Genomic DNA, 12480 nt, shown 5'->3' with positions numbered 1-12480 from the left:
CATGGAAGAGGGGCATTGCTGGCACATGATGGCATATATCACATTGGTAGATGTGCAGGTGAACGAGCCCCTGATGGTATGGCTGATGTGATTAGGTCCTATGATGGTGTCCCTTGAATAGATATGTGGACAGAGTTGGCACCAGGGTTTGTTGCAAGGTTTGTTTCCTGGGTTGGTGTTTTTGTTGTGTGGTGTGTAGTTGCTGATGAGTATTTGCTTCAGGTTGGGGGGGGCTGTCTGTAAGCGAGGACTGGCCTGTCTCCCAAGGTCTGTGAGAGTGAGACATCATCCTATTTTCCCATAAAGGCCTTCTTTTTTTCCATGCTAACCATTCAGTTGGCTGGAAATCTGAAAAATGTTTTCAGGGTTAAAATACTTATTCGTCTGTGAATTATAACTGCCTTAAAAATCAGTCTTTGCACGTACTGTGTGTGTTGGAAGCTAAAGCATTTTACACATCATAAGCAGAGCAGCAACTTTGGAGTGGTTCCAGCAGAGAAACATTTCAGTTTAAGCTGAGTGAGCCATGCAAAAGCCAACTGAGGTCTAATGAAATAAGAATTCAGAAGAGTGAGAGAGGCTAGATCTGTTTTCTTCTGTTCTCCCAGATGTTAGCAACTTGGCCTAGCTAATTTTGTATGGATATTGCTCTAATTATTGAAAGCTCTTGACCTCTTTTTGAATGGATTTTTAAAAAAAATTCTTTACAAGGCTCTGGCTCTAATCCTCAGGCTCTGAACTGTCATTTTTAAACATTCCAACAGCCAAAGAGCAGAAAACCCTTGAGCTGTTAAAGACATTTTGATCAGTAATATTTTCTCAAAGCAAAGAGGTTAGAAGCTGTCATGTGAATTCATAACTGTTGGCAGCAAAGTGATGCCCATTTCAGTGCCTCATGTTTTCTTCAAAGGAGCTTGTCACATTAATGGACTTGAAGAATCTGTTCAGGTTTGCTTAAAAGAAACCGGTTGAACTTTAATATTAATGATTCAAAATATTGTAATAAACAAATGATGATGAAACATGGCATGACTGGACTGCCATGGGGAGTGGTAGTGGTGTCAGCTTTGTGTATGGGCAGAGGGTCTTACTTTCCATATCACTGACCCATTCATGGATTTTGAAGACACCTCCCTGGCCCAGTGGCAGCCCACAAGGGAAGAGCAGCTTGTATTGTGTCTCCCAGGCATACACAACCATTCGCACCTGTTTGCTTTGCCCCACCTCCCCTTCCCTTGTTTTGTTCTGTTTTTTCCTTTCCTGTTTTTTACTGCTGGATTTCCCATTTTGCTCTGAATTTCAGCCGGCTCCCTTTTAAAGCTCTTCCCATATTGCAATGGGGGAGGGAGGGAGGAATTGCCTTCCCGGAAGTACACAGGAGGTTTGGCTAGGGAATTTGATAGTTATTTATTGCATCTGTAGCAGGTGTCCAGTGCAAGCTAATTGAAGTAGCAGGAGGGCCAGATTTGCTGCTGCAGTCCAAGGCACTATCCGGGTGACATCTAACTGGATTCTTGCTGCACATTGCCTGGAAAGGTGAGGGCTATGCTGTCTGGTGCAGAAAGAGACTTCCCTCACTTAAACCCACATTCCACACATGAGGATATGGGGCTTGCTTGGTGCTGATCATGAGTTATATTTTGCATGAACAGGCGAGGGATAGTCTCATGTTAAGAATTTACTTTTATTTGTTTGGGAATTGTTCTGAACTTAATCTGATGGGTAGCTTGTGTTGGGGGGAGACAGCTGGCTGTTCTCCCTAGTTCTGTTACTTTAATTTATGCTAATTAAAGTTGCAGACACAACTTTAACCAAATCTCTATATTTGGTGTCCTATTCACTGCAGTCTCTAGGCCAATGGAAAATAAATGGAAACAATTTTTCCCATAGCATTTCTGTTGTTACTGTTGGAGGCAGATTTTCAGTTTCACCTCGCTCTGTGTCATTGGGATGCAGTTTATTTGCAAACGAAGAGTCCTTCAGAGCTGTCTAATCTAATCCATCTAATCTAATTTTATCTCTCAACCTAGATTTTTATACATCACCCTTCAGCATGGAATCTGAGCATGAGTTCTGTCTCCACTCTCTGCCTCATTCATTTTCCTTTGCATTTCAGTGAGAATTAACAGTGTTACTTCAACTGTGTTTTCTGAAAATGTGATGGAAAGAGAAACAGGAATTCTGCTTCATAATTTCATTTGCAACAAACTGGTCAGAGAAAGAGGGGCAGTGCTTTTAGGCTTTGTGTTTTTAACAAGCTCAATGAAAAAGGGACCTTGCCCAAGACATAAGCATAGGGACATACACTCCTCAGTATACTGAGAGCTCTCTAGACAGGTCCAGTGTTCAGTCTGTTTTGCATTCCACTACTCAATCTGTGCAGATTAGAGGGAGCACTGAAGTAGTGGACCTGATATCAGAGCAACTTGGAGATCTTTGAACACAGTGGGAGGTGTGAAGTGCTGCTTGGATTGGATACACACACGCTGTGTCTCTGGAGTCCTGGACCCTTCAGTGAATATAAGTTCTGAATATTGTCATTGCTTAGCTGGTTCCAACTACTCTACACTTTTTCCTTACACAGTCTCTGCCCCTTCACCGATTTAAAAAAACATAATATGTAAAAGGCTCTTTACCTTGGTAGTGAGAGTTGGCATCCACTTCTGGAGACAAGTCCTTTGTTCAGATCTATGCTGCTCTGAAAGCTGAGATAACTGAAAAGAAGACTGTAGAGGGGCGGAAGGAAGGATAAATGACCAGAATGCTTTCCAACCTGTAAAGAACTGATAGGGAGAAAGGTCAGCCAGTAGCTACTGTGTCGACCCTCACAGCTACTTGTCATAAACATACTGCTAAGGGTAGCATAAAATCCCTCTTTACCCTGTAAGGAGTTAATTCCTATTTTACCTATAAAGGGTTAAGAAGCTCAGGTAACCTAGCTGACACCTGACCAAAAGGACCAATGAGGGAACAAGATATTTTCAAATCTGGGGGTGGGGGGAAACAGGCTCTGTCTGTCTGTTCTGTGGGCTTTTGCCGGACACAGATCAAGGAAGCAAGCAATCCAGCTCCTATAAAGTTAGTAAGTATTTAGCAAGGAAATTCATTAGTTTACTTTTATTTTGGCTTGTATTTTCCTTTGTGTAAGAGGGAGGTTTATGCCTGGTTTTGTAACTTTTAAGGTTTTGCCTAGAGGGGAGATCCTCTGTGTTCTTGAGTCTTTTGTTATTCTGTAAAGTATTTACCATCCCAATTTTACAGAGGTAATTCTTTTACCCTTTCTTTAATTTCTTCTTTTACCTTTTCTTTAATTTCTTCTTTTAAGAACCTGATTGTTCTTCATTGTTTTGAGATCCAAGGGTTTGGGTCTGTGTTCACCTGTACTAATTGGTGAGGATATATTCTCAAACCTGCCCAGGAAAGGAGGTGGAGGGGTTTGGGGGATTGTTCTCAAGCCTGCCCAGGAAAAGAGGTGTACGGGCTTAGGGGTATATTTGGGGAAGGTCGGGTTCCAAGTGGCCCTCCCTAAATGTTTGTTTAAATCACTTGGTGGTGGCAGCGTTACTTAATCCAAGGTATAAGAGAGAAATTGTGCCTTGGGGAGTTTTTAACCTAAGCTGGTAAAAATAAGCTTGGGGGTCTTTCATGCAGGTTCCCACATCTGTGCCCTAAAGTTCAGAGTGGGGAAGGAACCCTGACACTACTGTTCTGGTCTCAGGAGCAGGTGATTGTTACATGTGGTTCTACCCAGCAGGACTCCCTCTGAACCTGCAATTACTCTAGGGCCTTTGAAATTTGCTGTGATGTTAAAGGCAGTTTTTTAAAATTCCAGAAGGATGGCTCATTTGCAAAATTCCCCAACAATTTTGCTTCATACATTCCACTGCAAAAATATTTGGCAAATTTTTGTGGTGGGTTTCCCAGAAGGCTAAACTTTCTACTGAACACATCAGCCTTCTGATGAGTTGGGATACACAAACATTTTTGGCTTCTGTATCCTAGTGTGGCATTTTCTTGTCAAAACTGTGGGAAAATGTTCTTAGCTGCCCTTGTCTCATTTGGTCAACAGTGATCTTTTTATGGCAACTTTTAGCTTTTTTTTTTTTCATTTTAAAAATTGTAATAAAAAAATAAAATCTGAAAAATATATGAAAGTCCTATTAAGTGTATGACTTAATTAGGGGACCGCATCATTCAGAGGGTTGTTAATGAAAGAAAAATCTTTTCCCATCTAAGTCACTGGGCTTAAGAAAGGTCAATAGTTACTGAAAATCACAACAAGATGACTGTTCGGTGGATTAACAGAAATGAGTTGATGGTCTGAATCCAGGAGTTTACATCATAATCTCAACCAGCACAATTAGCGCTATTTGGCAATCTCAGCAGGAACACCAATAATGGATTGGGCATGGAGACTCAGGTTTGAGGCTCCCTGAAGAGGGTGGGGAAGTTTACAGTGCCAATACCTGTACTTTACCTGTAAATAAATGCAGGATTTCCATTTGCAGGCTGTAAAATAAGCATTAAGTTCACCTCCAAAAGGCCTGGCAAACCCATAGGAAGGAAGGAGATCCTAATTTAAGCCTCAAGAAGACACAATACAAATGAATCCCACACTGATCTCAAACTCTTGCAATACCTATGCGATTTAAAATAAGTTAGGAATGTGAGTGGAAAATTTGACTGAATTTTCTTATTGCTGTAGGTCAATGCCTTGCATTGGATAGTTGTTGCTTTTTGTGTGTTGTGTATGGAGATGACGGTAGAACTGTTATTAGATACTAAGAAAACTGCTGACTTTTTTCTGTCCAAAAAGTAACTACTCTTGCACTATTTATTTATTTTGAAGCTTCCTTGGAATCTTCAATAAGTTACTTGCATCACTAAAGCCAGTCATTAAAAAAAAAAAGTCTTTGATATAAATGACATAACCTTAGCAAATATCCATGCTATTAGAATGACCTACTAGAAAGGGAAGAGGAAGTATGATTTATTGTTATTACCAGTCATCATAAAATTTTAAGTTATTGATCTGAAAATCACTCAGATCATTACAAATGTTTATTATATGTGAAAGTTAAAAATAAAGGCAGGCAGTAGTAATGCTGACAAATAAAATTCACACATAAAAAATTCTGTGACTTAGATTAGGCTGAGACAGGTTGCTGGTACTTTAGCTTTTGTATTGAATCTACTAATGATTTTCTGTTGACTCCATTGTTTATATATTAGTTGTTTTTCTCTGAACTATTTGTCTGTAAAAAATAAATGACAAAAGAAAACAAGTCCTATTTGTAATGCCTGCAGTACCACCATGGATAATGCACTGGCTTTTGTTTGAAATTATTAATGTTGGCAGCTGTTTTCTCTTTATTGAATGCATAATTCTGATAGAAAACTGAGCAATTTGGGTACCTGACAGAGCAAACTAGATTTTGCAATGTCACTGTTATAAAGAAAACTATGCTTTATTTTCTGTTTAGTCTCTTCTCAGTGTACTCTTGGGGGGACAGGTTTTACTACCTTCAACACTTTCTAGGTGGAACCCTGCAATCCTACCTCTCTAGGAGATTGGATCTCTGGGCTACAGACCCCCTGTTTCCCAACTGTTTACACTGCACTGCACAACAGGCTCAATTGTGTTTGGCACCTGTATCCTCTGGGAACCTTTGACAGTGACTGATTAAAGTGATTCAAAAATAGCTTCCTCAAAACAAAGCATAATTTATTTACTCAAAGGTATATCGTATACAACAAAAGGAATAGAACAAAAAAGTCCCATGTGCATATTTTCCCTTATCTAAACCTTACTCTTTCCTTGCAAGCTTTGGTACGTTCCAGTCAGCCTGGTCACTTCCATCTCTGGGTTGAGAGAGAGAGTCTGCTTGCTGCCGTTTCTGTCAGTGTGTCTCTGTCAGTATCTTTCCCTCGGAAGCTGCTGACAACCCTCTCAATCTGCTTCTTTCAGGATACTGTTATTAAGGTTTTAATATCCTCTTTGATCTTAAGCTCAGGTCTGGAAAAAGTAAACTTTAGAGCCTGGCAGGAGCGTTCATCAATTAATAATTTCTCTGTTGTTTCCTCGAGGACCATTGGTATTCTCTGGACCGGACTGTACGTTATCTTTGCCATTGTTTTATTTCCTCTTTGTTCTCCCACTTTGAGCCTCCTTTGATTTAATTCTGTGTAATCAGTTAGAATAATATCAAATGGGTGAGTTAAGGTATATATGATATGTATGCAAAATAATACACATAACCCCCTCATTTTCCATGTGCAGTAAATCCAGAACTATTCCCCTCCTCCCTATTTTTAAGTTGTATAGGCATAAGGCATAGCAGTGCAGCACAGTGCAGTGTAAACATAACGGAGTAATTGGGAAACCTGAGTGACAAGAAAGGTTTCTCTTAATTTGATGTGGATTGTATAGGTCTCTATACTCAGTCTCTCATAAAATGAGATGGCAAACATAAGCTTCATTTAAAAATAATAATTGAGAGTCTTGGTATGGGAAGCAAGAACAGTTCTTCTGGAAAAACAAAAGTTTCATGTGGGACTGAAAATGCTTGCAACTATGGAGAAAATAAAAAAACCACAAATACCAGGACTTAAATTATACTGACACAACAAGAGGTTTTTAAGAAAAGACTGCTTCAAAATTTAAAAACAGACTTACAACCACCTAAAGATATATATCCCATTTATTGCAAAGCAAAGACAGGCAACCACTTGTATCAATGGTAATGGGAATACGTATAGAACATCAGCATATCAGTGTGTGCCAAGAGCAAGAAACATAAGCCAGCAAATCAGAATCTGAAACAAGGTGCTTCCAATGCACGTAATGACAGAAACGTATGTAAAAGTAAAACCCTCAGAAGTGTTATCAGAAGGGTCTAAGTAATGATAGGATGTTCAATCCATCTTCAGATTTTCTTGATCTTAAATTCATCAATCTTACACTGTGTCATACAAACTTGTCATGAGATTCTGTAGCCTTTTTCCATGAGGCAGCAAGCAAATATGATATGTCTATGACAAATGTGAAGAACTATAACATAACCATTTCTGTAGAGACAGACCCGCTTGCAGAACTCACAGGTGCTAAACATAACACCATAGTATGGGACAATCTTGAGTAGATAGGCTGTGAGTCCACGTCAGAGTCCGAGCACACCCTTGGTCTTCACAGTTTACCTAAAACAGTCAGCCATGCCAGTAAAATGGACATCGGGTCATTATATATAAAACTTCTGAAGTAGAATTAAAAAATTAGAGTTTATGATAAAAAATGTATATGTATAAAAATGGATCATCATTTATTAAACATTGTTGCTGAATCACATGGGAAAGTGTTGCTCTTTAAGTAGTGCTATTTGGTGTACATTTATACCAGCTGAGGACCTACCCCTTGGTTTAAATTTAGTATATCCATATGTGTTACCCTGGCTTTAGAGAGGACAGCTGTTATATCCAGTAAAAGCTCTGATTCTGAGCAAATTAATCTACAGATTTTTCCACTCTGTTATTACAGAGTTGGCATGAACTGAAACATTTAAAGTGTCTTCATAGCCACTTAGCAAGGATTGACGGGAAAGTGAAAGGATTTAAAGATTATAGTTTTCAAAGACAGGCTAGGAAAGATTTTGAAGGTGACTTTTCTTAGACCAACCTAGATCTTTTTTTTGTCTTTTCTCTTAAGAAAATATGGTTGTCCTTTTTAAAATAAAAAATATTAAAAAAAAAAATAGGTTATGTTTCATCCACATTATGTCCCTCCCTCAGAGACAAACTAGAGTGCTGATCTGGCCTGCATTTCAAAATCCTGGGTATATTGATAGAGAGGTTGTAAAATGAAACCTGAAAATGAAAGCTGGCTTCATCTCTGTGTTTTCATAAAAATTGCCAAATAGCATTTGTACCATACACTGTACTATATGGAAAAAATGTAATTAACTATGTGCACTCTTCACAACGTGACAATGTGATGTGATATGACTGGTTTACTGTAACAAGAGGAGAAATTTATCAAAGTAGGAGGCCAGATGCGTGAATTATCAATTTATTCTGTCATTTGATGATAGCTACAAGGAAACTGGTTGGAGGTCAATTTTCCTTTTCAACTGCATAAAAGATCATGTGGATCAGTCACAGCACCTAGAATTATTAAGTGCATATGTGCTTGTTTAGCAGTTTGTAATTGTATTCCTTTGTTCAGCATGGGAGGTTTTTGTTTGTTTGTTGTCTTGAGTGGCTAGACTATAAGATATCACTTAGCCAGCTCCAAGGAATCTTACTAATTTGTGGAGAAGGAAGAAGACAGGACAGATCCCTTCTGTTAGTTCTGCATTCTTGAAAGCCCTTCAGATGCCATTCCAGTAAGTTCTTATCTGTGAAAGCAGATGAATATATCAGGCCAAATTCTCTATTGACTTGAACACTATTCAACTCCATTGTCTGCTAATGGATACTGATGTCAGTTCACAGGATGTAAATCGATGCAGAATTTGGCCCACTGCATATAGGGAGATGTTCTGAGGGATCTTAAGTGATTCCTGTGCTTAGGCTAAGCAAAAAAAATAAAAATAAAAAATAAACTTTACAGACACCTGTTTTTGTAACAAGAAAAATAGATTAGTTGAGGGTCAAGGGTAAAAGTAAAGATATGCCAGAGCAGCACCATTGAAAAGCTAGCTTTGCTCATGCATTTAAACCTTTCAAGGACTCTAGTCCCTTGTCAGAGTCAGTGGAAATGTTATAGTTATAGAAAAGGTTTTTATTAAAGTTGTACACTTATTAGAACCAGCATCATTATGCTGAGAGTATAGCTGAGAGAAATATATAATGCTGTTGTGGTTGTTTTTCCCCTCAACACAGAAAGTTGTTGTAAATGGCTTTTTAATTCAATGGCATATCGTACTAGCAAATGTATCATTGGATATGGTGTAGCAATATGCCACATTTAGAAATCTGGTTTGCAGTGAACAGATCCAGTGAGTTAAAACTTGTGTTTTATTAAGGCATAAGAAACTGGCTAATTTCCAAATGGTTATCCCTGGGGGAGCTGGTTAATTTCCTAAGAGAGAAGCTAAGGAACACTGTGCTGGAAAAAAAAAAGGAGGGTTCCTAGCTCTTGGGAGCTCTTGAGTCATAACTTATGCCTGAATACATTTTTGCTGCTACAAACTCTCCTCCTGTCCTTCCTCTGGCCTCACAATGTGACCCATCTACCCATTCTGCCAAATCCTTCTCTTGGCCTAGAAATCAGGAGTGGGAGATAGGTTGCACTGGGGTGTCATACTAGGAACAGGGAAAATTGATCATGAAATTCAGAGTGGCTCTGTGCAGGGAGGCTGGGTCAGTTGATGAGAGTAAGCACTGAGGAAGGGGTGTTCTATTGGGCAGTCATAAGGTTGGAAATTGTTAAGAAGGTAGGAGAAGAGGACAGCATATTTGTGGTAGGTGGAGGAACTGAAGAAAAGTCAATTTGTCAGTCCCTCTGACATTGCAGAATACTGAAGACAAGAACAATCATCTTTAGTGCTCTGAGAATTAGGTTCATTTTTATTTCAGTTTGTTTAATTATGTTTATATCCCCCTATGAAATAAACTTTCTATTCTCCAGAAGATCTAACATTTTTGGAAGGAGCTAAAATGTGCCCATCCAAAATTCCAGATTGTTAAGGAGTTATGGGCGCTGCTTCTAACTAATATATTTGCCACTTTTATTCAAGGTCCAGTTGAAAAGTGAAGAATCCAAAACATTTGCAATGAAGATACTGAAGAAACGTCACATAGTGGACACAAGACAGCAGGAGCACATACGCTCAGAGAAGCAGATAATGCAGGGGGCTCACTCAGATTTCATTGTGAGGTACTGTCACTACACTTCATAAACTCATTTCAAGTTGAGAACGTTCCAGTCTGGCTACTGTTTCTTATATAATTGCAATGTGTTATGGAATTGGTCATGAATTGTCCCATAAGCGCTATAGGTAAAACACTTTTTAATCGTAGTTCATTGCTGTCAAGGGACTCTGCAAGTATGGCACCATAATGTTCCATGTTTATTGTCTCTCAATTAGTTGACAAGTCTGCTCAATATTTTTAACTCTCAGCCCTGAAAACTCAACCTAGATTCTGGAAGTCAAGCTGTACTCTTTCTGGATCATGCACCAACAGCAGTAGTAGAGAGTCAACAATATTCAACAAATATTTTGATTATGCACATGCCAAAACAGACTCTAGCTCATTATTCCTTAGCTTTATTGGCTCTCTAAGAGTAAAAAGCGGTAACACCAAATGTTGATTAGAAAGATAAGCAGATGTGACTCTGAATATGTAACAAGAGGCCTTAGTACTTTTCTAACCATAAGCACACTTACATTATCTGACACTGAGCATCCCTTAAAATTGTGAATATTTGGGGGAAAACAGGATGGTGAGATGCTCCCTTATGTATTCAAGATTATTGTAAGAGCCTTGGACAGTTGAAATATATAATATTCAATAAATATTGCAAAGGCATTGGCAATATTATTTAACAAATTAGGTAATTAATAAAACTATCGCTGAAATCATTCTCTCTGTGGTAAAATCCATACACAGGTCTGTGGGGGATGAACTCTCTGGGAGGACACCCTTACAGAGATTTTCCCCCTACACACATCACTCAGCTGGGGGTGTCTCCTTCCCAGCAAAATATGCTGCAACACCCATCAGAAACTTGGCAGATCCTCTGATTCATGGGGAGGCGCTGTGCCTTTGCACCAGCTTTGGCCTTTGGCAGAACTCCCACTCCCTTGCAGCTCAATTCCACTGGAGATGGGGGCTAAGCAGAAAAGATAATATACAATGGAGCTTTATTATTTACCCAGGTGAACTCCACAGAGCTGGAGCAGAGATGATGTGTCCCTAACATACTCACTTCTCCCCCTGGCTGTCTAGTCTCATCTCCTACCTCTGTGCAGACCTTGGGTGGCAGAGGGGCCTCTGTGAGGTTTAAAAGAAGAGGGAACAGGGGGCTGCTGAGCCTTACTTTCACTCTGGAGGAAGGAGAGCTGCACACAAAAGATTTCTCTGTGCCTGGATTTAGACCTATAAGAATAGCAAATACTCTCTCCTAGTATTGAGATGAAATGGAACAATAACTTTGCCAGGGAGTTATCTGTATATTTTTGATGAGTAGTGATTTAGTTTCCTGTACTCTACATTAGACATCAGACAAAGAGAAATGTTTTCTAGTATCTTGTCTTACATGAGCATTAAATTACACAGGCTTGAAATGAAAATTGTGTATGTATACCTTTTATTAGCGATTGAAGCACCATCTGTTATTGCCTTTGTAATATGTTTATTTCAGCCTCATGCTTGATTCACAACAATTACTGTATGATGTAAACAAGATGGCACTATGTAATGCTTCAATTATCTTTACACTTTGCTTTTCTTTCATATTTGATCCATAAAAATGCCTCAGTTATCTAGATTTGAGATAGCACTGAAATTGCAAGTACTCCTTGTAGACTATTACAAGATACAAAATATTTTTTGAAGTTTTTAATGTGCTACCCACTGTCTGAATCAATATACTAATGTAATGGAAGGTGCCATTATATAACAGCTAGCAGAACATGACCACTAAAAACATAAAGAACATTTTAACATAATTGAAAGAGAACATATTCTCAAGATTATGAGCCTGATCCTGCAAACTTTTACATGACTAGTACCATTGGCCTCAATAGCTAATGAAATATATACTAATCAACTTTTTTCCTTCTTTTTTGTGTGTATTTAATGCTTATGTAAGATAAACGGAAATACTTTCCAGTATCTTATCTTCAGGTCTATGCAGAATATTGGAAAAGAAAGCACTAAAATAAGGCTGCTCATGTAATGATCCATTTGCAAGGCTGCTATAAGGATGGGTAAACCTAAAGATGTTAAAATTGATCAGAAACTGTTTAGGTAGGTTTATGCTACATATTTCTTATGGTGGCATGTACAGTATATACTCAGTAGCCCCCCTTTCCCCCTTCTGTTTTTTCTGTGACTATTGGCACTCTTGAAAGCAAGAGACAAGTAACATTGACTCAGGCAGACTTTGCAAGCTTCCTCAAGCAGCTCAGCAAGTGCTCCTCAGTCCTGACCTGGATCATAAGCCTCAAACTTTTCCAGTAGAGGTGAAAAGATGAATAGTTATTCCAAAATATGTGATAGGACAATAATGATAACAACAATAGTAATAAAAAAACTAAGTGACATTGTGTTGTGCACAGGGCCGGAGCAAGGAAGTTTTGCACCCTAGGCGAAACTTCCACCTTGCGCCCTCCCCCCCCAGCCCTGCAGCAGCTCCCCGCCCCCCCTCCACCCTGAGGCGCCCCCCCCACAGCAGCTCCTCCTCCTGCCCTGAGATGCCCCCACCCCACTGCAGCTCCCCCCCGAGAGCCGTGCAGCACCTCCCCACCCCAGCTCACC

The 12480-nt window shown here is 39.3% G+C and overlaps 1 protein-coding gene across 11 annotated transcripts in view; it reads left to right on the top strand.

The window, feature by feature from the left end:
* Positions 1-12480, top strand: part of PRKG1 (protein kinase cGMP-dependent 1) — a 924943-nt gene that overhangs the window by 885544 nt on the left and 26919 nt on the right. For 9 of the 11 annotated variants that reach the window (XM_045024165.1, XM_045024169.1, XM_045024166.1 and 6 more), the window contains one exon: positions 9735-9874. In XM_045024165.1, the coding sequence (XP_044880100.1) occupies positions 9735-9874 (140 nt within the window). Of the gene's footprint in view, positions 1-813; positions 949-1422; positions 1537-9734; positions 9875-12480 lie in introns of those variants that run through there. The other 2 variants (XM_045024173.1, XM_045024174.1) reach the window with 2 other exon arrangements.

Source organism: Mauremys mutica, chromosome 7, assembly GCF_020497125.1.
Source record: "Mauremys mutica isolate MM-2020 ecotype Southern chromosome 7, ASM2049712v1, whole genome shotgun sequence".
NCBI lineage: Eukaryota > Metazoa > Chordata > Testudines > Geoemydidae > Mauremys > Mauremys mutica.
The sequence above is the reverse complement of the archived record's forward strand: the minus strand, read 5'-3'. Positions and strand labels throughout refer to the sequence as shown.